The sequence below is a fragment of the Triticum urartu genome, chromosome 7A (genome assembly GCF_056163025.1).
Source record: "Triticum urartu cultivar PI428250 chromosome 7A, HENAU_Tu73, whole genome shotgun sequence".
Lineage (NCBI taxonomy): Eukaryota > Viridiplantae > Streptophyta > Magnoliopsida > Poales > Poaceae > Triticum > Triticum urartu.
The window spans coordinates 730,468,324-730,495,229 of NC_141879.1; the positions used below are offsets into that span (position 1 = coordinate 730,468,324).

The window sequence follows — 26,906 nt, forward strand, 5'->3', positions numbered from 1 at the left end:
AGAATTGTGATCCCTCTTTCAGTGCAGCCAAAATGCATGCACAACTTTGCATACAAGAATTGCAATATGAAATCTATGAACTTGAACATTTATCTCACCTGCATAAAGAGAGAGAACACACGTTGTGTACTCGATGAGATGGTCTGCTCCTATATTGGTAAAATTAGTATCAGGTTCCCTTTTTGGGCCTACAATATTTTGTGCTCGCACTTGATTGTTTCTTCATGTACCACAATATTTTAGTTTCAAATAAATTAAAATAGTCGTGTACAAGTTATGTAGTTTTCATTATAGTTATTTTGATTCTGTAGCGAAGCATGAGGAAATCTAATGGTTCAAGACAACTCCACGTTGAAAGAGGCTTGTGAAGATTTTTGCTCGAGAATTCCAGAGGGTTATTCTTGTCAAATTTGCTCTCACACCTTGGGCGTCATGTTTTCCAGTTGCAATACACGGGCATTTTTCATAGTAATAGTAATAATAATATGACTTCCATAATGCAACTAAATTTTATTTCACAACATATAAAAGAAAACAATGGAATATAGGATGCTGCATGCGCATGTGCTGGGGCTACTATGAAAGTTATTACAATAGGCATGCATATGTATATATATAAAAGACATAGACATATAAAATAACTCAGATGTCCATAGTTCTATTAGATCGTCCTAAGCTTATCCATCAAGGCGCATATAGCCAAGGTTTATAGCCCCTTTAGCTATCTCAAAACTTATAAGGGCATCGAACGCAGCATATCTGATTCTTTCAAAGCTCAATGGAGCAATCGCCCATCCGGAGTTCTTCAGTTGCTTGCACTCGTTGCCCTTCTCCAGATTCGTTCCCAACACAAAATTTGCTAGATCAAATAGCGACGGTGTAGATTTACCGCATGTTGTTTTTGGTATTTTAATGTGCATCTGTAGGTCAATGGGATTTTTTACATGGAGGCCATATGGCTGAAGCATTTTTACGTCATTGCCAATTGCCGCTCCACAAAAGAAGATATCTTCACGAGCAAGAAATTTGTTGAGCTCGTCTGGTATGTGAGGCGAGTGCACGATGTGGTACACCAAGCAATGATCTGCAAAACACAGTTGAAGTACAGCGGCGCATCGCTCCATTTCCGGGGGCAGGTCCTTCTGCTTCACCCCATCGACTTGGTCGGTGAACTCACAGTCTAGACCAACAATCTTCTTTTCTACCGTTTGGAGGGATTTCAACAAACTCTTGACCCATTCCTCAATGACGCCTGGTTCATTAGCGACCGTCACGGTTACCTTGAAGCCAACAAGTTGCTCAAAGCGATGAACTGCAGGCTGAGCCGCCAGAATGGCAGCAGAGTGATCATCATCCTCTGGAGCTAGCGGAGGCAGCAGAGTATAATCAAACTTCATCACACTCTGACACTCCTAATCCAATTATTATGGTTTCTCAAAAAAAAAAGTATAGTCAAATATCCCTAACATGAGGAAGAATTGTTCTTTCAAGCCGACCATCTCTACAAAACGTCTAACAAAATTATGTATTTTTGTGTGGGGGGAATACATGCAGTGTTCAACTTGCGTCCCATGCTTCTGTAATGAGTAAACACCATAATGCTTTTGCAAAAAAAAAAATCAGAAAATCGGCTTACGGTAGAGAGTTGATCAAAATGCAATACTGTGCTTTTTATTGGCGTCTATGTTTAAATGCGCAAGTGCATGTTATAATCCCCAAAGGTCCAGCGCTCTTGTTAGCTTCCTTATTCCCTTGACACAATGAACCAATTTAGCTTCTTGCATGGATCCTCGTCTCAATCTCTTTCCAAATTAGCATGCTTGCATTGCTTTCCTTATTATCATGTCTAAATTTCCTTTAGCATAGACTGCTTCCCTTACTATTCTGGTATGTGAGGCGAGTGCACGATGTGGTACACCAAGCAATGATCTGCAAAACACAGTTGAAGTACGGCGGCGCACCGCTCCATTTCCGGGGGCAGGTCCTTCTGCTTCACCCCATCGACTTGGTCGGTGAACTCACAGTCTAGACCAACAATCTTCTTTTCTACCGTTTGGAGGGATTTCAACAAACTCTTGACCCATTCCTCAACGACGCCTGGTTCATTGGCGACCGTCACGGTTACCTTGAAGCCAGCAAGTTGCTCAAAGCGATGAACTGCAGGCTGAGCCACCAGAATGGCAGCAGAGTGATCATCATCCTCTAGAGTGATCAGCAGAGTATAATCAAAGATGGAAATAGTGTGCGGCTGGAGTAGCTCCAAGGAGCATGGCGAAGCGAGCATATCATTGGCATTGTTCTCCTTAGGAAGAGCCCTGCAGTCATAGACCAAGTGAGCGATAGGGGATAGCATGAACAAATAAAACACATCTTTTTTTAGTATTACTACATGTTAACGCCAAACGAGTAGAACTATAAATAACTCAACACAAATTAGTCCCGTTCAATAGATGAAGAGTTCTTCTGAAAAGAAAAACTGAACTTGTTCAGAAACAAAATCCTAGATCTATATTCTGAAAATGAATCTGAGTGCCCATCTTTTTTTGTTTTGGAAGATGAATTAAAGCGCTCATCTTTGCCGTCACGCAATATACTGCTTGAAACTCCAATCTTCAAATGCATGAACTTTAAAAGAAAGCTGGGGCTAAATTGGACCGGACAAAATTTTCAAGACATCGTACAGAGAAAAATTCACAAGCAAAATACCACAAATTCGTCCACAAGATGGCAAAATAAGACTGCATGAGCACATTGCCTATCATAAAATAAGAAGACAAAAAAATGAGTTGCAGTAGTATAATATTATACCTTGATGACTTTGTTTTGGCTTGCAGCGGCTCCATAGTCAGGTGTATTGCAAATTGCAATATCCACTATATGTACGCCGCAGATGTTTCTTCTCAGACTGATGGATTGTATGTGATGTGATCGAGGGGATGGTTTGTCAATCCGGCCAAAAGGGTGCTTATAAGCTAGCCGATTGGGATAAAAATAGCAAGCATTGATATTCACATACCAAACGAGCTTGCTATTATTCTTATGAACCACTATTTGCTGGGTAAGGAACTATGTCAAGGGAGAATGGTCGTCGATGCAAAAAGATGCATAATTTAAGGACCACGATGTAGAGCACATGGGGTGTGATTCGGAGTAAATCGATCTGATTGGCAATGTTTTTCTTGCAAAAACTTTCGATCTATTTATCAAATATCATGGTAATATATTGAACATCATGAGTATTCTCTCCGTCCCAAAATTCTTGTCTTAAATTAGTTTAGATACAGATGTATCAAGTCAGATGTATCTAATACTAAACCATGACTTGATACATCCGTATTTAGACAAATTTAAGAGAAGAATTTTAGGACGGAGGGAGTACTAAAAATTACATGCATGCCATGTGTTACAACATGATAAAACTTCATCACACTCCGACACTCCTAATCCAATTATTATGGTTTCTCAAAAAAAAGTATAGTCAAATATCCCTAACATGAGGAAGAATTGTTCTTTCAAGCCGACCATCTCTACAAAACGTCTAACAAAACTATGTATTTTTGTGTGTGTGGGGGGGGGGGGGGGGGGGATACATGCAGTGTTCAACTTGCGTCCCATGCTTCCGTAATGAGTAAACACCATAAATGCTTTTGCAAAAAAAGAAAATCAGAAAATCGGCTTACGGTAGAGAGTTGATCAAAATGCAATACTGCGTTCTTTATTGGCGTATATGTTTAAATGCGCAAGTGCATGTTATAATCCCCAAAGGTCCAGCGCTGTTAGCTTCCTTATTCCCTTGACACAATGAACCAATTTAGCTTCTTGCGTGGATCCTCGTCTCAATCTCTTTCCAAATTAGCATGCTTGCACTGCTTTCCTCATTATCATGTCTAAATTTCCTTTAGCATAGACTGCTTTCCTTACTATTCTGGCTCAATTCCTTCTCATATCCTTTCCATCCTTTACTTCTTTATTTCTCTTGCTGCATGTTGAAACGTCGGTTGAAATCCTCTCTATAGAGCCGGAACTCAATTTTTACCCTTCACTTATTGATTTTTGAGATGACTCCTTGATACCCTGAAAACTTAAAGACCTATATAAGTTAGAAGGATTGGATGTAAAAAAGGCTAGGTGGTACTATTTAATAGATCATATAACATTACATTTCAAATCAAAGATTCAGCTTGGTCGCCTGGTAGCATAATATTTACCTGACTGTGAAGTTGCGAGTTCAATTCCTGGCCCAAACAAATTTTTTGCACCTGCTTTTTTACCCCCTATGTGGGCTCCCAGGTAGAAATACAAACGCACAAAAGCCCACCTAGAGGCCCAGCCGAGCGATGCAAGGAAATATCGAACACAGCGGAGAACGATGGAGGAAAATTGTCTGACGTACGAAGAAACGGACCGAACGGACGATAATTCAGGAGTAAGAAGCGATCAACCCTTTAATAGTAGGTATAGAAGTGCTATAAAGGATATAAGACTAATAAAGAAGCAGAGGATCATTACGCCAACTTCATTGGCAAATAGAAAATCAACTATTACGTATGCAAGACCGTGTGGACAAGTGCACGAGTAAAGAATTTGATTACCTTTATCCAGTTCATTTTCATTATGGTGGTGTTTTTATCATGTGGTCTTGTATATATGTAACATGTTGGAGGCTTTGCTGAGAAGGCTATGTGTACTAATGATGTTACGTGAGATGTTGTCTAATGCGTACATCTATTGTATTGTATTTGGATTATAGTTATGGTAAAATGTGCCGCTTGTTAAGGTACATTGTGATGCGGCTAATCTCAGAAACGTCTATTGTAATGTGTATTATCGCATACGTTACTTGTTCTTACTGTTTGTTGTCGGATTTGTATTGGCGGCTGGACATGTAGTTGTGGTTGGTGCCCCAAATTCCCTACCACAACTAACAATATATTCCTGTGGCGGGCCGCAAGCAGATATGCCCGCCACTGCAAAGTCTCTATGAGTGGCCCGCATCTAGGCTGCCTACATTAGGGGAGCAGTTTTAGTGGTTGGGTTGATGCAACTACATGGTGTTTGATTGCATACAGGCTGTGAGATCTGCTGACCTTGTACCCTAGGTGGTGAGCTTACTAGCTACAACTTACATATGATCACACCAATCACACAAATAAAACAATACTAAATCTCGACGAACTGGACAATGATGATCAAGTTCTTGATCTGAAACCTTCCAAGTTGTTGACGAGCCTTGTCTACTTCAACATTGCTTGTATGCGTGTACACAAACTTGGAGTAAGCATCCACTTCCTGCTGCCTAGTCTTTAACCTTTGTAGGAGTTCTTTGGGTAATGGTTGACTTGTTCTTCGCATGTGTTCCATGAACTATAAGCCCCTAGAACCCTTCCTTCGTACACCACATACCACTTCTCCTACCATGACAGAAGAGTAACAATTCAAGTAGCAAGCAATGGAGCATAGTAGACATGTAACATAAGAAAGCATGCATGATCATAGAGCATGGCAAGTTTATCCTGCCACTATTAAGGTGTCATCCTACCACCACATCCAAAAGAGGGTGTGATCCTACCACCGCAAGTTTGCCATCAGCGTGAGGGGTTAGTATATATCACATCATCAAAATATGCAGGCCGGCAATAGCTTTCAAGCCCTATCTACCACAAAATATAGATCGTCATCGCCATCGCCATCGAGGATCATGCACGTCGTGATACGTCTCAAACATATCTAGAATATTTTATTGTCTCATGCTATTATATTATCACTTCTATATAATATTTCTAGTAATTTATACTATTTTTGTAGACTAATTAATTGAGTGCCCAATGCTTGTTCTTATTTTTCTGCTTGCTTTTGGTTTCATAGGGAATCAGTATCTATGGAGGTCCAAATCACTTGTCGGTTTAATACAAATTCTATATTGGCAACACGAAACCAGGGAGGCTTTGGAAGAGATCGAGATGAGCAGCATAGGTTAGGGCGCACCACCTAGCCGTCTGGGGCCCGCCTGCACCGCTTTACATCCATTCCACCGCCATAGATTCCTATAAATTATGGAACGCTCCGCCATATTTATAGATTTTATTATCACCTCCGCAAGGTCGTGTTTGGCCAAGATCCCATCTGAATAGTATTTTGACACTATTCACATATGCTTTTTTCTTTCTTTTTTATATTAGTTTAATTCGAATTAGGAGCTTAAACTTTTTGAGTTTGTACATCAACCATTGATGTGTGCCTATAATTGTTTCTCTGAATGGTTGAAGATGTTTTGTATTTTTTAAATTTATCTCATTTAATGTGAGATCCTATACTAGTCTCCCCAAGTTGTTGAGGTAGACTTTTTAGGAGGTGAGGCTTCCTACGGACTGCAACTGTGATCATCTAGGGGCGCCACACATGGTTATTCCCCGCAGCCTTGTCCACCTTCTGGAAGTCTGGTCGCTCCAAATTCTGATTTACTGTCGACAACAGGTTTGATGGCCCCTTCAATCGTCAATAATGACGTTGTCCAAGGAGGAACCTTCCTCCCCGGACAGATTTCTGTGTTCGGCGGCTTCGTACTGCGGGCCAACTTGCTTGGCCATCTGGAGCATGACGACAGCTACGCCCCTGGCCATCAGGTCAGATTTGGAAGCTTGAGCTATGTCACAGATATCCGTGGGGACTTGATCTTCAATGGATTCGAGACCGCGGCGATCGCTCCCCCTCGCTCTGATGAACATGACTTAAATCCGTCACCGGATCACATCCAGGAGATGGTTCCTGTTGCTGCAACGGCCTTAGATCCGGAGCAGATCGTACCGTCCGAGGCCACAGAGTCCGCAGCGTTGGAGCTGCACACGGACTCAACACCTTGCAATATTTGCTAACGGAACCTCAGACTCGTCTCCGGCTCTAAGTTCCGGACCATGTGCACCTGCGGACACCGAGCTAGATCGGTTATTGACCTTCGAATTCAACGCCGCTGACGTTTTCGAGCACTCACCTTTGGGCGATGTACTGAACTCTCTAAAGAATTTGTCCTTGGAGAAGGACTCACAGCTGAACTATGTTCGGTTCGAGTTAGAGGCCGATGATGGGGAATTTTGCTTCCCACCCACCACCCACTTCACAGCTACCGTCGAGGACTTAACCGATGAGCTCGACTATGGCTCCGAAGACATAGACGGTATGGACGATGATGCCGACAAGGAGCAAGGCCAAGACCCACCATTCACTGGACGTTGGATGGTCACCTCTTCGTACGACATATACATGGTTGATACACCTAAAGGATCTGGCGACGACAAAGAAGAGCCAGATGCGAATAAACACTTCGAGACACAGTCCAAACGCCAGCGCCCTAAAGCCGCTCTAAGCCTCGTCGCTCAAAAGATGGCAACACTGGCACCGGAGAAAACAGTACTCCAGGCGACGCCGAAAACATTGAAGACCCTGTTGGAGCCGCATCCGAACAGGAGGATCAGGACAACGAGCAGGTTAACCCTGATAAACAGGCCACGCCCAATGACCCGGATGACGATAGTTATCGTCCACCCTCCGAGGATGATGAGAGCCTTGGCAATGAAGACTTCATCGTGCCTGAGGCACCCCTCAAACAGGAGCGCTTTAAGTGCCAGCTCATAGCTACTGCAAGAAGCCTAAAGAAAAAGCAGCAGCAGCTCCAAGAAGATCAAGACCTACTCATTGACAGATGGACATACGTCCTGGCAGCCGAAGAATACGGCCTCAAGCGCCTAGCCAAGAGTTACCGAAAACGCAGACTGCTACCTCAGTTCGATGAGGAGGCACCCGATCCCATACCTCCCTCGCGCAATGTGGACCGACCACCATGCGGTCGGGACAGTGCGGCAGACCAAACACCCCGCGGTCGGGATAAAACGACAACTCAGGCCGAACAACAGCCCGCCCCAACATACGATCTTCGGCAGGAATTGGATAGTAAAGCAGGACACACCATATCTATATACGGATCGCAAGGACGGTTCCCTACTCGGGATGACAGCTACCTATTCGGACATGACAAACTTAATCACACCCGGGCCGATAACCATAGATGGACTTAGTCGGAGGTGCGCCGGGACGCGGCCCGCTATAGAGACGCCGCACACCCTCTCTGCTTCACAGATGAGGTGCTGGATCACGAATTCCCCGAGGGGTTCAAGCCTGTCAATATTGAATCATACGACGGATCAACTGACCCTACAGTGTGGATCGAAGATTTTATTCTCCACATCCACATGGCACGAGGAGATGACCTCCATGCTATCAAATACCTCCCGTTAAAGCTGAAAGGACCAGCTCGACACTGGCTAAATAGTCTCCCTGAGAACTCCATCGGCAGCTGGGAGGACTTGGAAGAAGCCTTCCTTGACAACTTCCAAGGTACATATGTCCGGCCACCTGATGCCGATGACTTAAGCCACATAGTTCAACAACCTGGAGAATCAGCAAGAAAATTCTGGACTAGGTTCCTAACCAAAAAGAACCAGATTTTTAACTGTCCGGATGCCGAAGCCCTAGCAGCCTTCAAACGCAGCATCCGTGACGAATGGCTCGCCCGCCACCTCGGCCAAGAAAAACCGAAATCCATGGCAGCCCTCACATCACTCATGACTCACTTTTGCGCGGGTGAGGTGATGACCCACAAGTATAGGGGATCTATCGTAGTCCTTTCGATAAGTAAGAGTGTCGAACCCAACGAGGAGCAGAAGGAAATGATAAGTGGTTTTCAGCAAGGTATTCTCTGCAAGCACTGAAATTATAGGTAACAGATAGTTTTGTGATAAGATAATTGGTAACAAGCAACAAGTAACAAAAGTAAATAAAGTGCAGCAAGGTGGCCAATCCTTTTTGTAGCAAAGGACAAGCCTGGACAAACTCTTATTTAGAGAAAAGCGCTCCCGGGGACACATGTGAATTATCGTCAAGCTAGGTTTCATCACGATCATATGATTCTCGTTCGGTACTTTGATAATCTGATATGTGGGTGGACCGGTGCTTGGGTACTGCCCTTACTTGGACAAGTATCCCACTTATGATTAACCTCTATTGCAAGCATCCGCAACTGCAACAAAAGTATTAAGGTAAACCTAACCATAGCATGAAACATATGGATCCAAATCAGCCCCTTACGAACAACGCATAAACTAGGGTCTAAGCTTCTGTCACTCTAGCAACCCATCATCTACTTATTACTTCCCAGTGCCTTCTTCTAGGCCCAAATAATGGTGAAGTGTCATGTAGTTGACGTTAACATAACACCACTAGCGGAGAGACAACATACATCTCATCAAAATATCGAACGAATAACAAATTCACATGACTACTAATAGCAAGACTTCTCCCATGTCCTCAGGGACAAACGTAACTACTCACAAAGCATATGCATGTTCATAATCAGAGGAGTATTAATATACATAAAGGATCTGAACATATGATCTTCCACCAAATAAACCAACTGGCATCAACTACAAGGAGTAATCAACACTACTAGCAACCCATAGGTACCAATCCCAGACTTAGAGACAAGAATTGGATACAAGAGATGACTAGGGTTTGAGAGGAGATGGTGCTGGTGAAGATGTTGATGGAGATTGCCCCCATCCCGATGAGAGGATCGTTGGTGATGACGATGGTGATGATTTCCCCCTCCCGGAGGGAAGTGTCCCCGGTAGAACAGCTCAACTTGAGCCCTAGATTGGATCTGCCAAGGTTCCGCCTCGTGGCGGCGGAGTCTCGTCCCGAAAGCTTGCTTATGATTTTTTCCTCAAAGAAAGACTCCATATAGTAGAAGATGGGCATCAGAGGGCCACCAGGGGACCCACGAGGCAGGGGGCGCGCCCAGGGGGGTAGGGCACGGCCCCCACCCTTGTGGGCAGGGTGTGGCCCCCCTCCGGAACTTCTCGCGCTCAGTATTTTTTATATATTCTGAAAATGACTTCCGTGAAGTTTCAGGACTTTTGGAGCTGTGTAGAATAGGTCTCTAATATTTGCTCCTTTTCCAGCCAAGAATCCCAGCTGCCGGCATTCTCCCTCTTTATGTAAACCTTGTAAAATAAGAGAGAATGGGCATAAGTATTGTGACATAATGTGTAATAACAACCCATAATGCAATAAATATCGATATAAAAGCATGATGCAAAATGGACGTATCAACTCCCCCAAGCTTAGACCTCGCTTGTCCTCAAGTGGAAGCCGATAACGATAAATATGTCCACATGTTTAGAGGTAGAGGACTCGATAAAATAAAATACGGACATGAGGGCATCATGACTATTCTCATAACATCAACATATATGGATATTGTCATATGATTTCTTATGCTAGAGTAACAATTCAATCACAATCTCAAGTATGAATCATAAACTTCATTGAAAACTAACAAACTATAATCTCAGTCCTTGAAGCAATTGCAATTTATCATAACATAGGAAAGAGTCAATATAAGAGATTTGCAGCAAGTCCACATAGTCAACTATCATGTAGTCTTTCACAATTGCTGACAATCAAGCAATACTTATGGGTATGGAGTTTTAACCGGACACAGAGAAAGATAGGGGCTTATAGTTTTGCCTCCCAACGTTTTACCTCAAGGGTAATGTCAACAATAATAGTTCATGAAAACTCACATCCAATTAGCCATATATACCAAGATCTTTCCAACATATTGTGCTTGCCAAAAGATAAAATGTAAAAGGGAAGGGTGAAGATCACCATGACTCTTATGTAAGGTAGGAGATAAAGGTAAAATATTGGCGTTTCGCAGAGGGAAGCAGAGGTTGTCATGCACTTTTATAGTTGGATGCACAAAATCTTAATGCAAAAGAACGTCACTTTATATTGCCACTTGTGATATGGACCTTTATTATGCAGTCTGTCGCTTTTATTTCTTCCATATCACACGATCGTATAAAGTTTATTTTCTCCCACACTAATAAGTCATACATATTTAGAGAGCTTTTTTATTGCTTGCACCGATGACAACTTACTTGGAGGATCTTACTCAATCCATAGGTAGATATGGTGGACTCTCATGGCAAAACTGGTTTATGGGTGTTTGGAAGCACAAGTAGTATCTCTACTTAGTGCAAAGAATTTGGCTAGCATGAGGGGGAAAGGAAAGCTCAAACAAGTTGGATGATCTAAGACAATATGATTTATCTCAGATGTAAGAAAACATAACCCATTACGTTGTCTTCCTTGTCCAACGTCAACCCTTTAGCATGTCATATTTTAATGAGTGCTCACAATCATAAAAGATGTCCAAGATAGTGTATTTATATGTGAAGACCTCTCTTTCTTTATTACTTCCTATTAATTGCAACGATGACCAAAACTATGTTTGTCAACTCTCAACAACTTTTATTCATCATACTCTTTCTATGTGAGCTCATTACTCTCCATAAGATCAATATGATCTCTTTTATTTCATTTTTATTCTTTTTCTCTTTTCTTTTATTCACTCAAGATTATAGAGAAATAATCAAGCCCTTGACTCAACACTAATCTTTAGTATATATATAGCTTATAGACTCGATTACATAGAAGGATCATAAAGCAAAACTCACAACTATATCATACTAAAACTTTATGCTACTAGATCAAGATATTACCTAAAGGATCGAACTAAGAAAAATGGTAAAGATAGGAGTGATGGTGATACGATACCGGGGCACTCCCCCAAGCTTGGCAGCTGCCAAGGGGAGTTCCCATACCAGATACTCAATTCTTCTTTGTTGGTGGAGAGGGTGGAGTTGTTGATGATGTAGGCTTCTTCCTTAATTTGCGTTTGAGGACATAATTTTGATCCCTCGGGTCATTGATCTCCTGCTTATGGCTTAATATCTTCTTGCATAATTTCTGTTTGTTTTCCTGCAAGAGGCGAAAAGGGATAAACTCGATCTTAGGTTTCTTTGCTCTATCAGGGAGGCTTGACTTTTTGAACTCCACATGCATATCCACAGGTTGAGGTAATGGGATTTCATCTTCATCTGAGCTCGTCTCCTCCTTTCCCTTAGGTTCATAGTCCTCTTCTTCTTCCGTAGTCCAACCAAAATGCTCCACGTCCCCATAGACCTTAGGATGTACAAGATAATCAGCCACATAGCTTTCTCCTTCCGAATCCTGGGACGACATATTGCTCTAATCTGTAGCAGGAACAGCTCGAAACAAGAACATGCACTACAAGAAAGTCGTTAATCTGTGACAGTAACTGTCCGTCACAAACATGCAAAATACTGTCAAGGATGGCCGGGCGTGACGGTCCTGAAATTCGTCATGTATATCGCGTCATAATTTTCCCACCCGCCCATCCTTGACGGATTTTCATTTCCGTCATGAATTGTGACGGTCTGTTGCCGTCACCGATCTGACCCCCGGCCCGCCCAAGGCCCGGTCCGCTGTGACGGACTATTCCGTCATGGATTTACATGACGTGTAGAAAGACGAGTCCCATGTGGCATCTCCCGCAATCTAACGTGGCGCCAGCGTGGAGCTGATGTGGCGCCAGCATGAAGCTGATGTGGCGCCAGCGTGGAGCTGACGTGGCGCCATGTCAGCCGATGGCATTCGGCCCAGTGTGGTCTGGCCCATTTATTTTTGTACATCCAAGCCTATGGGCCCATTTTACTGCAGCTGGTTGGCCTGTTTGTTTTGGGTTGGTCCATAATCATTCACACTCTCGTTGGCCCATTTGCACGTGTTCAATATGCACATGAGCCCATTAAAATTATGCGGCACATGTGTTTTTTTAGCCAGAAAGTGTGTTTCGAGGCCACTTTATTCAGCCCATTAGTGTTTACTCTACCCAACCGAACCCTTCTTTGTCTCTACATAGAATCGGTTTCCAAGCCTAAGAGCTTACATCTCCAGATCCATCACAAATACAGAAAAGAGGAACAACATCCCAAATCACAGTAACATTGACCTTGCATCTCCAAATCCAAGAACAATGGAGCAGCAAAATGCAACTAGTTTGCATCCAGCAGTGTGCAGTTTGCACAACAAAATCATTACAAAATGAGAAGGTAGGTTCTAGCAGTATATCACATTCACACAGCTTCCATGTATCAAGTAGAGACGACGGCTGATCTTGGACAAACAACTTACCCTTGAGTTGATCTTGCTTGCAACTGACTTAGCAAAAAGTCTAGTTTTGCATCCATCTCAGCTTGCTTCTTCCTGTTCTCCTCATCTCTCTTCCTGTGCTCCTCGTCTTGCCTGATCCTTGCTTCTTCGGACTCCTTCAACTGCTTGGTCAAGGTGTCAACAAGAGCCCGAAGCTCGACATTGCCCCTCTTTGCCAATTCTGCTTGACAGTTGCTATCGCTAGATCTCGCATGGACATGCTGGATCCCCACATGCTGAAGAAACCTTGGCTTCTTAGTGTGGTTAGCAAGCACTTCAGATACAACCTTGGTCATAGAGTTTGATTCTTGTCCATCTTCTGTAGGCCGAGAGGCCTTGTTTTCCATCTCGGTCTATCAATGCAAGCAACAAACATGGTTATAAGACGGGTTAAGCACAAGTAGAGAAGACAACATCAGCAAGCTTACATGCAACGTCTTTGTAAGGAAAGCTATCATGCATCCTTTACAACTAGACACTTCTGATAACAGTCAGATTAATCTTTTTTCTGTGTGGAGGTGCTTCAAATTATTCATATATACTATCATCTACAACAAAGTGGACTATTTCCTGAATTAACTAGAAGTGAGTAATATTCAAATCAAATTATTTCTGGAAGTCAATCAATAAAATATATATATACACACTAAAAATATAAGACACCGGGGATGGCCAAAACTACAATATATAAAGCCAAATAATAGATTAATAAAAAAAATTCTGTAATTTTAGGTGGCTGATAGGTCACATGTCAAAGTGATTATGCGCTTTTATTAAAGTCATTTCATCTAGCCATATACTAAATCAAAACTGATGTTTTTCAGTCGCATCAAAACTTATGAGTTGTATGAAAATAAAAAGGGTACAATCATATAGGACAGGCTATTACAAGATAGTTAAGTGAACATGTTAACATTTTCAATTAAGATACACTGACATTTGATTATCAATTTTCAATCTGGTGGAGTAACTCAAACAATATTAGTTCTAGTATGCAAAAATGTAAAAATTGATGGTTGGTAGTCTTTTGAAGCTGACTTACAATTGCAGCTTGGACAACATCGGTGTAGCTTTTCTTTTTCTTGCTGTAATGGCACTCCTTGAACAAATCCAATGCAGTGGGTTCTTTATCTTTGTATTTGACTCCCTGGAAACAACAAATATGAAGGCAAGGGAGCATCATACACAGTTACTACATGGATGCAAGATTTTACATTAACCTATGGTCAAGAATATTTCTCATGACAATGCACATCCAGAGCCACATGTTTGACTTACCAGATTATCACAGTGCACAGGGTAGCTGCGCGAGCCAGTGGTTTGGTGAAACTTAACTTGAGCTCGATTATTTTTGTTAGTTTCACATATCTCCTACATCAAGAGACCAAATACATGTAAGGCACAATTTCTTGATTAGCATGTAGAAGGCGAGAGATTGGTCTTGAGGAAGAAACATACCATCTTTTTGGGATCCTTCCAGCTTTCCACTAGCTCATTCCACTGCTCATCGGTCATTGAGGGGACAGGAGACGTTCTCGTCACCAAATGGAGTGGGTGAGGGTCAAAATACTCTTTCTTGAGCCTATATCATTGTTGGCGAGTCGCACGTTTCAGCATTTCAGTACAAGCCTTCCTAACTGGCACAACATCAACGTCCATCTGAAACTTGTTCTAGTCCGATGAAAAAACATGTGTAAGTATCATGATTGCACAAAATTGACAAAATAGCACAAAATTGACAGTTTGATAGCCATTTGAGGGAGGAAGGCCTGGACTTTGTACTTACACCAACTTTTCCTACAAAGTTCCTGAAGATCCCATCTCGGACATGTCCATCTGGGTCCTTGTAATCCTTCCAGCGCTTAAACACGGGCATATGGTGTCTATCTATGACGTTGCATTCAGTTGCGAACTTTGCAGCAAGAAGAGGTGCCTCCGGCCTTAACTTCCCTTCTGGAATGACAAGCAGCAGTTTGCCCTGCCGGCGTCGAGTGATCCTTTCCAGACCTTTTCCCAAATTGGGGCCCCTTTCCCTTGGCTCCTCATAGGATTGTGGACCTGAAAAGAAGGTAAAATCAAGAACGGATACAATTAAACCGCAATTACATGTATAGAAGTGTACTAATAAATGGAGGACATCGTTTCAAAATGTGTAACTATAACAACAGGAAGTAAGCTCACAAAAAAAGTCAAGACAATATACTAGTAACCATATGGCAACAACAACTAAATGGAATATTGCATTATCTATCATGTTGGTGTGTTTCTGACTGTTACAAATGCACAGGTTAACTGGAACGGAAGACAAGGTTCGAGCAGATTTCAAGAAGGCACAGGTTAACTAAATTGTCCTTATTTAAATACTGTGATATTAAGAAATGAGCAATGGAGTTGTCCTTGAGAATACCATCATCCCGCAACACTGGAATGACTCATAAAAAATCATGCACACATATGGTATAAATTAAGACAGGAAGATGCATAGAACAATAGATTGAACAAGAAGTTTAACTCTAATAGATGCTAGAAAGATTCAGGTTATAACATGCCTTCAGAGTTATTGTTAGGTTGGGTTTGCTGATTTGGCTGGGCACTACCACCAGTTTTGTTGGCCATCTCATTTTCGTCATCACGATGGGCAATGAGATCAGCTCCATTGGCAATCCAGTTGTCATCATCACAATGTCCAGGATCATCACCTTTTTTGAAAAAAGCATCTAGTGAGAGTATGTTCATCATGGAGCTAATAGCCTAGGCTAGTAATTCAAAAGAAAAAAATCATGAACATGATATGATAATAATAGTAAGGAACTTGCCTTCAACACCATGGTCATCAAAGTTGGGAACAGTTTCTTCAGCTTGGCGGACACAAGGCATGGAAGCAGTTGGCTTATGGATGACACTTGGTGTCTGCTGTTTAGGATCAGACATTTCCTCACTTTGAATACCTCCATCAGCATCTTGGGATAGAGCTTTCTTCGACCTTGTGACTCATGGATTAGTTGGGAGGTCCGCATGAACTCTCTTAGGAGGTCGAGGCTTGACTCCACCAGGGGGCATGGCAGCAGATCTTTTCTTACTAGTTTTCTGACTAGTCTTCTTACAGTCCTGACAGATATGAAAACATGGTTTAATCAACAAACAGTAACAAAATTATGCTGCAACGGCAAACAAGCAACATATCTAAGCAATGAATGACTAGATTGAGGAAATTAGCACCTTAGAGTTTGAGCTAGCAGCAGGTGTGGACTGCAGTGCTTCTGTTTCATCTACTAAACTATCATCAGATGACTCTCCTTCACTGGTATTGTCCTCGTTAGGATGGTACTCAGCTTCAGAATCATCACTACTATGCTTGGGTTTATTTTTTTCAGGTGAAATGACAGTTTTGGCTGCAAACAATGTCGATAGTGCAGGAATTCCGAGTGCTTGCAGCCTTGAATTGTTCCTTATGCATGTTCTGATGCGCAACTCCTCCAAAGGATGCAGCGGTGGTTCTAAGATGAGTGAACACATGAGCACGAATTACTATGTGTATAATCTATAGTTAATAACAAAATACTATTTTGTGATCAAGTTTGTAACAATATGTGACCCAAATCTACACTTGACAGCACAAGACCCTTTTTTCATAGGTATGGCAAGAACTCTAATGGACCAGAAACACTAGCAACTTAAATCAAACACAAGAAAACAGCTTTTACCACACACCCATTAGACATACATATGCATGAATAGCAAATAGGCAGGCGTGGGGTGGGTTAAGACGATTATACCTGCTGTCTTGGGTCCTCGGTGTTTCTTCGCTGCAGTCTTCTTCCCCATCAGTGTGGTGCAGAGGTCCTTGAAGCGGCGCAGTATGGTCGTAGCGACGGCTTGTTCTAGGGTTTGGTGGAGCGGAGAGGAGGGGGAGGGGGTTCTGGACCGGCAGTTGAGGTGGGGTAGCGACCGGCAGTGGAGGCGGAAGAGCAAGGGGAGTCGTGCTCGGGAGTGGCACGATGTGGTGGTGGTGGCGGCGGCTGCTTACTCTAGGGTTTGGTGGAGGCAGATGGTGGGGGAGAGGGGGTCTTGACCGGCAGTGGAAGAGCAAGGGGAGGGAGGGGATCCGTGCTCTGCGGTGGAGGTGGACGAGGAACGGAAGATGGGCTCGGCGGTGGAGGAGGTGAAGCCGTGGCCGGCGGCGGAAGAGGAAGGGGAATAGGATGGAGGGGATTTGGCGATACGGGGGGAGGGAGGGGATTTGGCTGGTCGTGCGGTGGGGGTTAGGCATTTGTGTGTGTCAAATTACTAATAGGCCCTTCATCTGGTACTGGTGGATGAATGCATATGTGTAATGTTGGGGAACATTGCTAGGCAATAGCGTCAATTCGCGTTGCATTATTTTTTTCTTGGCGCGGTCGCGCGGCTGGAGCGAAAACCGTAACGTGCGTGCACGCGCTTTTTGCCGCCGAGCCAAATTTAGAACATTCTAGAGCATATAACACAAGTTTATTATTTGTTGCTGTAATTAGTAAGACATATATTTAATTATGCACTATTATTAGGAAATAATTACTAGAATGATCAAGACATATGCACCAACTTTTTTACAAACCATAGGGGAAAAGATGACATAGTTTAAAAAACGAACCGGACCGGCGGCCTCACCGGTTCGATTATCAGTTTGGTTTTTTAAATTATGAGCGCGGGGACTACCAACTCCAATAAACTTGGTTACAAATGCACCTCGACGTGAAAAAGCCTTTGTATCATCGAAACGAACAACTTGCTGATTCGGCCATCTCCATCTGAGTTGATCACATGGGGGTGCAGGACGTCGATACGCGTCGACCGATGGGTAGCATAGGCTCCAGGGTGGATGGATGGAGAGCTCGCGAACGGAGCGCGTGCTCTTGGAGGCTTTCAGGGGAGCCCGCGTCCGGAGTTGAGGAAGACGAGTTCTCGCTCGCTAGCGCCGGGGAGTCTATTGGAGGAATCGTACGACCATGTGGCTCTGCAGGACCCGTAGACGTCCTATGAAATTGGAAGCTTGAGCATGGATACCTGATTTGTCAATTTCTGATACGACTGCATGCCACATTCAGCCATGAGAACAGCTCACTCATGCTCCTCAGGGTTTCAACCAAACAACCCCTATGTACTGATTGCTACTATTTGGTTTACGAAAAAGGGTTTCCCCCGCTTTATATTATAAAGCACCAACACAACATCGAAGCATCCGAAACAAACGCACGCCACACAGACCCAAGGGAAGATACATGAATGCCGGGCACCGATACACAACCTCAACAACACCCGAGCGTCCATGGGTGCATGCCCGCACCACCACCATGCCGCCCGATTGCTACTATTTGGCGCAACCTTATCAGTGGATCCTATTTGTATCTTGTGCTATCGGACAGGGAAGGAAGCCTGTGACATATGCTATCGAGGAATGTGCTATTTGGCACATATTGGTGCCGAATACAATTCAAATGGTGAGGGGAGTCCACGGCATCGAGTGTCTGGTTATAATAGGTCGGCCCATCTAGCTTCACCCCTCTTCGGTTTTGTGAAGCTTCTGTGGATTTTGGTTGGTTCTTTGTTTTCTTTTGTTTCCTTTTTTTCCTTTACGTTTCTCATTTTTTTAAATTCATGAACATTTTGAAATTTGTGAACGTTTTTAATTCATGATGTTTTTCAAAATTCGTGATATTTTTTTAAATCCATGAACTTTTGAACGTTATGTTTTTTTCGAATCATCAAACATTTTTCCAATTCATGTACCTTTTTAAAAAATTTGAGAACATTTTTAATTTTCTTAACAAATTTTTAATCGGTGAACGTTCTAACAATTTGCGAACTTTTTACTTCAACATGTTTTGTGTACAGGCAGATTTACATTTTTAATTTTCTAAAAATTTGATAACATTTTTAATTTTCTAAAATGACCAGAATTACGTTTTGGAAGATGGCATCTAAACTAGATACAACAAACTTGATTTTAGGCCATATTATGAACATACATGAGCCATATGAATTTCAGAAATAATTTGTGTACCTGAATAGCCAATGACAGCACACAAATGCCATCCTCACAACAGCCAGTATAGAGATAATATATTGTCAGGCATACAAGAAGGATTAAAACCACGGTGACTTCGTTAACACACTGACAGACTATAACTCTGATACGGATCACAACAAGGATCAGCGGTCATTGGCCAATCAAGGCAAACAAAATATAACTCCAAATACAACTCTGATACGGGTCACAACAAGGATCAACGGTCATTGGCCTATCAAGGCAAACAAAATATAACTCCAGATACAACTCTGTTACGGATCACAAGAAGAATCACCGGTCATTGCCGTATCAAGGCAAACAAAATAAAACTCCAGATACTACCATTGTAGATGACAGGAGCCAAAAGCACTGTACATACCAACTTAAGCTTGCAGCACAACCTTTTTTCAGCATCTCCTTCTCAGCCTTGTCAGCAACGCCTGTCGAATATTTCAAATTTAGAAGTGCATTCAAATTGTACATATGCAAAAAGAGACGATGTACTGAACTGAACAAACTTGTAGTGCATAAACACCTCAGTCTCCCATGTACTATACTGAACAAGCATGTAGTGTGTAAATAGCAACAGGATATTGCAGTAGCAAAGGAAAAAATTATGCAACAAGAATGAAGATAGTACCTTCTACACTAAAACATCTACTCGTCATCGCTGTCGACATCCATTGTGGCACCTCCTTCGTCTTCACTGCAATACTCCAAACCTGTGTCATCTTCTTCATCTTCGTCGCCACCTTCATACACTTTTGTGGATTTTTCTTTCATCAAACGAGCAACGACATCAACTTCAAAAGTAATGCCTTGCTCATCATCTCTATGCAAAGGCTTCTCAGATGTATGGTCAGAAACTGATGTTCTCCTATCCTCCTCTTCACAACACTCCTCCTCTTGATATGCAGGACCACTAAAAGGTACACCCTCAGTTTCACTAATATTGAACAGATGCCTATGGTCGAATGTTTGCACAACTTGCCAATTTTTCTCATACTTCGTGTCCGGCAAATAAAAGACCTTACTAGCCTGAGTAGCCAGAATCAACGAATTGTCCTTGTACCACAAACTTCCAACATGTATGCTTTTGAAAAAACCATCATTTTTAAGTTCAGTCTTCTTTCCATCAAGTTTAAACCAGTCACATTTAAACAAAACAACTGACCTATCTTTCAAGTTATAATCTAACTGAACGATCTCTTTCAAGGTTCCATAAAAATCTATGACCTTACGATCATGTTCACCTTCGGTCATGACTCCACTGTTCTGCGTCCTCTTGTTGCTATCACGAGCAACAGTGCTAAATCTAATCCCATTCACTATGCACGATGAGAATTTACGGACTCCCCGATCAGGACCACATGCCAAGGAAAATAGATCTTCATCTACCTCTTCGCCAACCTCATCTCGCAGGCTCATCATCTGCAACAGCACACAAACACATACATTAGAATCTGCAGTGAAATTTGACAACCAAAAATTATAACTAGATGTGAATGAAAACTAACATAGTTCCTGAACCATGTCTGAAATTTTTGTTGAAGCTCTTTATCACTGTCCGGCAACCGTTTTCTCTTTAACTCATCTCTGAACATACTGTAAAATAAAACAAATTAGTCTCGAGATCACATATGTACAACACAATGCAACAAGCACAAGTTTCAAAAGTGACAACGTACTCGATATATTTCTTAGCTTGATCACAATTGTTCAACACATACCACACCATCTGGTCAAAATCTTTTTGCTCATGCACATATTCATAGTCATATCCTGAAGTAAAATTAACTCCATGCCCAAAAACGTCAACACCATAGGCTTCTTCATCTGAATAACCTATATTTCTTGGTTTCCGACTAAATATTGTTTCAACATCATCCATGTACCTGGAGCAAAATGTCAGGCATTCATCTGCAATATATGCCTCAGCAATCGAACCTTCTGGTCGCGCCCTATTCCTCACATAGCGCTTTAAAGTATATAGCCTTCTTTCAACTGGGTACATCCACCCATATTGTACGGGACCTCGAAGCAATGCCTCTTCAGGTAAATGTACGGCAAGGTGCACCATCACATCAAAGAATGCAGGCGGGAAAATTTTCTCAAGCTTGCACAAAATTACAGGGATTTCCTTCTTCATTTCGGCCAAGACATCCCTATTAAGAGTTTTGCTGCACAGTTCTCTGAAAAACTTGCCTAACTCAGCTATTACTTCATATATATCACTGTCCAAAAATCCTCTCATGCCAGCAGGTAAGATTCTCTGTAGAAGAATGTGACAATCATGTGTTTTCAGGCCTTGTACCTTGGTTCCATCAGCACTTGCATCTTGAGATGTTGGAAGCAAACCCATCTGGAAACTTTAACTCTCGTAAAAATTGACAAAATGCAACAACTTGTTCTTTGGACATGGTATATCGGGCCTGAGGCATCACATATGAGTCTCCCTCCTTCCTCAATTGCAACTCCTCTTTAATATTCAAATCTTTGAGATCAATCCTAGCATTAAGTGTGTCCTTTGTCTTACCCTCCAGATTCAGAATTGTCCCAACGAGGTTTTCACAAATGTTTTTCTCAATATGCATGACATCAAGATTGTGTCTCAGCTTCAACTTTGCCCAATACTTCAAATCCCACAAACAAACCCGCCGGCCCCAAATTAGCACATGATCCTTCTTGCTGGCCAAGTCAGAACGCTTCCTTTTTCTACTTTCTTGTTGTCTCCCAGGTCTAACCTTCTCCAATTCTGCTTGCAACTCTTTCTCAGAGAATTTACCTGGCTCATCATTGCTTTCATGAAGACCAACAAATTCATTGTTTCTCCGCAAACGATGACCCCTTGGAAGGAAACGATAGTGACCAATATACCCAATTTTACTCCTTAGGCTGTAAGAAAGTGGGTGTTTGTCACAATGAATACATGCAAAATAGGCTCTTGTGGTACGCCCTGAAAGAGTGCTCAGAGCTGGGTAATCGTGAATGCACCATAGAACTGCAGCATGAAGATCAAACATTTTTCCACTAAGAGCATCATATGTACGTACACCCTCCCAGAGCTCAAGTAATTCTTCCACAAGTGGTTGTAGAAAGACATCGAAGTGCTTGCCAGGTGATTTGGGACCTGGAATCAGCAGAGCCATCATAAAATTTGACTGATCCATGCATGCCCAAGGTGGAAGGTTGTATGGTATAACAAATACAGGCCACATACTATAGGTTATGTTAAAATTTCCAAAAGGATTGAACCCATTAGTGGCAATGCCAAGCCTAAAGTTTCTGGCATCTTTCGCAAATTCTGGAAATTTTTCATCGAAATCTTTCCACACATCACCGTCTTTTGGATGACTCAGTTCCTTCTCATTGGGCTGCCTCTTTAGCTCATGCCATTGTGCTTCTTCTGCGCCTTTTTTGGAAATAAACATCCTCTTTAGCCTAGGCACCAATGGAAAATGCCTCAACACTTTCTATGGAATCTTCTTTCTAGCAGGGTCTTTCCACCTTGATAGGCCACAAACTGGGCAATTGTCATGATTGGCATATTGCTTTCTGAACAGAATGCAATTATTGAAGCACACATGTATAGACTCATACCCAAGGCCTAATTCCTTTAGAAGGTTCTTTGCTTCCTTATACGATTTTGGGAGCGTATTGGGTTCAGGGAATGCTTCAGCTAATAGCTTCAAAATTTCAGTAAATGCACTATTCGGGATCCTATGGTATGACTTCAAGTGAAGAAGCTTTACCACAAAGGAGAACCTTGAAAACTTGGTACAACCATGATAAAGCTGCCATTTTGCCTCCTTCATCACATCCTTAAAAAAAGACTCATTCTCAGAAGGGTTTCCACCATTGTTAGCATCTTGATTTTCAGTTTCACTCTGAGCTTGTTCTACTGCTGTGCATAGGTCTTCAAACATCTCTTCAAATCGGTCAGCGCCGTTGTCACCATCCTCGGTGTCATGCACATCAACAGGATGTTCAATAACATCTACATCAAAGTCTTCTCCATGATATATCCAACGAGTATATGTACTTTCCATGCCATACATCAATATGTGCGTGTTCACAACGGTCTGATGCTGGTACTTATGATTAAGGCATTCTCTACATGGGCAAAGTATTTTATCATCCTCGCTGAATTTCTCTTGAATGAAGTTCATAAATTCTTTGACACCTTCAGTGTACTCATGGGAAAACAATGTACCATGAATCCAACGTCTATCCATCTGCATTGCAGAAAAAGAACCAATTCAATCAAAGGTTTACCCCGGCCATCAAATTAACATGTACAGTATACCAAACTAAAATATGTTCAGATTTAAAATTATACTGCTTCGCACTATAGTGAACACAGTTCATCAAAATATTTTTTTTCTTTCGTTGTGACAAAGGAACATACACCACTTGACAAAATATTTCACTGATTATTCGACATTAAAGAGGTCTACAAATCAATACAAATCCGTAGCACACATTTACTAGTATGAGCTTGCCTACAAAATCTACGACTACTAGTATGTGAATAAGACAATGCATCGATTGATGCCAACTCAATATGTATGTGGATGAATGCACCTTGAAAAACATAATGTACATGGTTCACGTGTCACATCTATGGTGTCATGAAAACAAGAAAAATGGAACTAAAATCTTAAATGCTAACTACACTGAGATGGTATTTTCTGAATATGTATCTGCATCCATCAACACATTCATTAATTGGGTAATCTAACTACCTCAAATAACACACCATTAAACCTAAAGGGAAGAGATTCACCCCAAATTCAGAAGGGGAAAATTGCAAAGCACAGCATTTAGTCAACAAATTCTGAAGGAGAGAGATGATTTCTGTTGGAGGCATATCGTTCGCTCCTGGCTGAGGTTGATGTTGGGAAAGAACGAGGGAGTTTCCAGTGCAGCAACTGCGGGCAGCGACGGGCTCATCTGTGAGGCAATGGTGGGCGGCGGCTGCCTTGTGGGCACGGCAATGGCGGGCGGAGGCTGCCTCGTCGGCGCGGCAATGGCGGGCAGAGGCTGCCTCGTCGGTGCAGCAAGGGCGCACGGCGGCGATGCGAGAGGCCGACGGTGTCGTGAAGATGGCACCGAGACGGACCACCCCGCCGAATCTAACCACCCTCGCCCGGGCAGTCGGCGGCGGCACTGGCGGCGGCGGCTGCGCCGGCCGATGGGATCTATGGGATGTAAGAATCGGGGAAAAGAAATACCTAAGTCTCAACAGTTTTTTGTTACGGGAAGCAACATAATCCAAAATACCCTGTCATGTGGGGCATACAATGGCACCCACGTATAATCACACTTTTATTTTTTTGGGCAAAACCTATGGTCCGACCGACATGTGGGCCAAAGAAGGGGCAGACACGCCACATCAGCCGGAGCACAATCGGTGACGGTCTGGATGGTGTATATTAAAAAAAGTGATTGGCCTGACTGAGCCCGCTTGGTCGATTCATGACAGTTTCCGTGACGACAGCCCAGCGTCCGTCATGAAGGGCCTGCTGTTTTTAGGCCCAACCACGGGTTACTAATCAGTGACGGTATTCATGACGGGGCAAGAAAAGCCGTCATAATCTGTGACGGATTCCAGGAACGTCAGCAGTAATCCGTCATGGATTACCAAGTTTCTTGTAGTGATGAGATTTTTGCGTGATACGGTGGTCAAAACCTTCAGGAGATTATATAATGAATTTTTACCAACCAAAATACATATCATGCAAGAAAACGGAGTCCGGAGAGCACACGAGGTGCCCACGAGGTAGGGGGGCGTGCCCTCCACCCTTGTGGAGCCCTCGTGTCCTTCCTGGACTGCTTCTTATTTTTCTATTTTTCTAAATATTCCAAAACGGAAGAAAATTGCCATTAGAACTGTTTTGGAGTTGGTTTACTTACCATACCACATACCTATTCCTTTTCGGAGTCTGAAACGTTCCGGAAAGTGTCCCTTATGTATTCCTCTGGGGTTACGGTTTCAATAACACTGGTTTCAACATTTATAGGATTACCTGAGATATAATGTTTGATTCTTTGACCGTTAACCACCTCCGGATTTGTGCCTTCGAAGTTGTTGATTTTTAATGCACCGGAACGATAGACCTCCTCGATAACATAAGGACCTTCCCATTTAGAGAGAAGTTTTCCTGCAAAAAATCTTAAACGAGAGTTGTATAGCAATACATAATCCCCTACATTAAACTCACGCTTTTGTATTCTTTTGTCATGCCATCTTTTAATTTTTTCTTTAAACAATTTGGCATTCTCAATGGCTTGGGTTCTCCATTCATCAAGTGAGCTAACGTCAAATAACCTCTTCTCACTGACAAGTTTGAAATCATAGTTAAGCTCTTTAATATCCCAATAAGCCTTATGTTCTAGTTCGAGAGGTAAGTGACATGCTTTTCCATAAACCATTTTATACGGAGACATACCCATAGGATTTTTATATGCAGTTCTATAGGCCCATAAGTTTCTTGGACCAATTCTTTCTAGACCTATTAACACTCTTTTGAAAAATTAATTTGAGTTCCCTATTATTCAGTTCTACTTGACCACTAGACTGTGGGTGATAAGGGGATGCAATTATATGATTAACATCATATTTAGCAAGCATTTTACGGAAAGCACCATGAATAAAATGTGAACCACCATTAGTCATTAAATATCTAGGGACTCCAAACCTTGGAAAAATAACTTCTTTAAGCATCTTAATAGAGGTGTTATGACTGGCACTACTAGTTGGAATAGCTTCTACCCACTTAATAATGTAATCAACAGCAACTAAAATATGTGTATATCCATTAGAGGAAGGAAATGGTCCCATGTAATCAAAGCCCCAAACATCAAATGGTTCAATAACAAGTGAATAATTCATAGGCATTTCTTGACGTCTACTAATATTACCAATTCTTTGACATTCATCACCAGATACAACAAACTTACGGTCATCCTTGAAGAGAGTAGGCCAATAAAAACCGGATTGCAATACCTTATGTGCAGTTCTATCTCCAGCGTGGTGTTCTGCATAAGCTTTGGTGTGACACTTGCGAAGGATCTGTTCCTGTTCATGCTTAGGTACACAACGTCTAATGACACCATCTACTCCATCTTTATAAAGGTGTGGGTCATCCCAAAAGTAATGTTGTAAATCATAGAAGAACTTTTTCTTTTGTTGGTATGTGAAATTAGGTGGTATAAATTTAGCAATAATGTAATTAGCATAATCAGCATACCATGGAGTAGTATGAGAAGCATTTATGACATTTAATTGTTCATCATGAAAGCTATCATCAATAGGTAGTGGGTCATCAAGAACATTTTCTAACCTAGACAGGTTATCTGCAACGGGGTTCTCAGCTCCCTTTCTATCAATAATATGCAAATCAAATTCTTGTAGCAAGAGAACCGATTATGAGTCTAGGTTTAGCATGTTTATTTTCCATAAGATATTTAATAGCAGCATGATTAGTCTGAATAGTTACTTTAGAATCAACAATATAAGGTCTGAACTTATCATAAGCAAATAGAACTGCTAAGAATTCTTTTTCAGTAGTAGCATAATTTCTCTGAGCATTGTCTAGAGTTTTACTTGCATATTGAATAACATTTAATTTCTTATCAACTCTTTGTCCTAGAACAGCACCTACAACATAATTACTAGCATCACACATAATTTCAAAGGGTAAATCCAATCAGGTGGCTGAACAAT

General features: G+C 42.1%; 3 protein-coding genes and 1 pseudogene across 3 annotated transcripts; all 4 read right to left on the bottom strand.

Annotated features, from left to right (window-relative positions):
* Positions 1–554: 554 nt before the first annotated feature.
* Positions 555–1,397, bottom strand: LOC147962356 (3'-5' exonuclease-like). The gene has a single exon (XM_087534165.1). The coding sequence runs from the start codon at positions 1,395–1,397 to the stop codon at positions 678–680; it is 720 nt and encodes a 239-aa protein (XP_087390291.1). The 3' UTR covers positions 555–677.
* Positions 1,398–13,109: 11,712 nt separating this feature from the next.
* Positions 13,110–16,062, bottom strand: LOC147962357 (uncharacterized). Its single transcript, XM_087534166.1, has 6 exons — positions 15,948–16,062; positions 15,681–15,830; positions 14,918–15,189; positions 14,410–14,502; positions 14,174–14,278; positions 13,110–13,484 (listed from the first exon to the last, which is right to left on the bottom strand). The coding sequence occupies exons 1-6, from the start codon at positions 16,060–16,062 to the stop codon at positions 13,110–13,112; spliced, it is 1,110 nt and encodes a 369-aa protein (XP_087390292.1).
* Positions 16,063–19,834: 3,772 nt separating this feature from the next.
* Positions 19,835–21,068, bottom strand: LOC147962358 (uncharacterized). Its single transcript, XM_087537269.1, has 3 exons — positions 20,866–21,068; positions 20,695–20,782; positions 19,835–20,608 (listed from the first exon to the last, which is right to left on the bottom strand). The coding sequence occupies exons 1-3, from the start codon at positions 21,066–21,068 to the stop codon at positions 19,835–19,837; spliced, it is 1,065 nt and encodes a 354-aa protein (XP_087393395.1).
* Positions 21,069–21,794: 726 nt separating this feature from the next.
* LOC147962359 (uncharacterized) lies at positions 21,795–23,412 on the bottom strand (annotated as a pseudogene).
* Between the last annotated feature and the right edge of the window lie 3,494 nt (positions 23,413–26,906).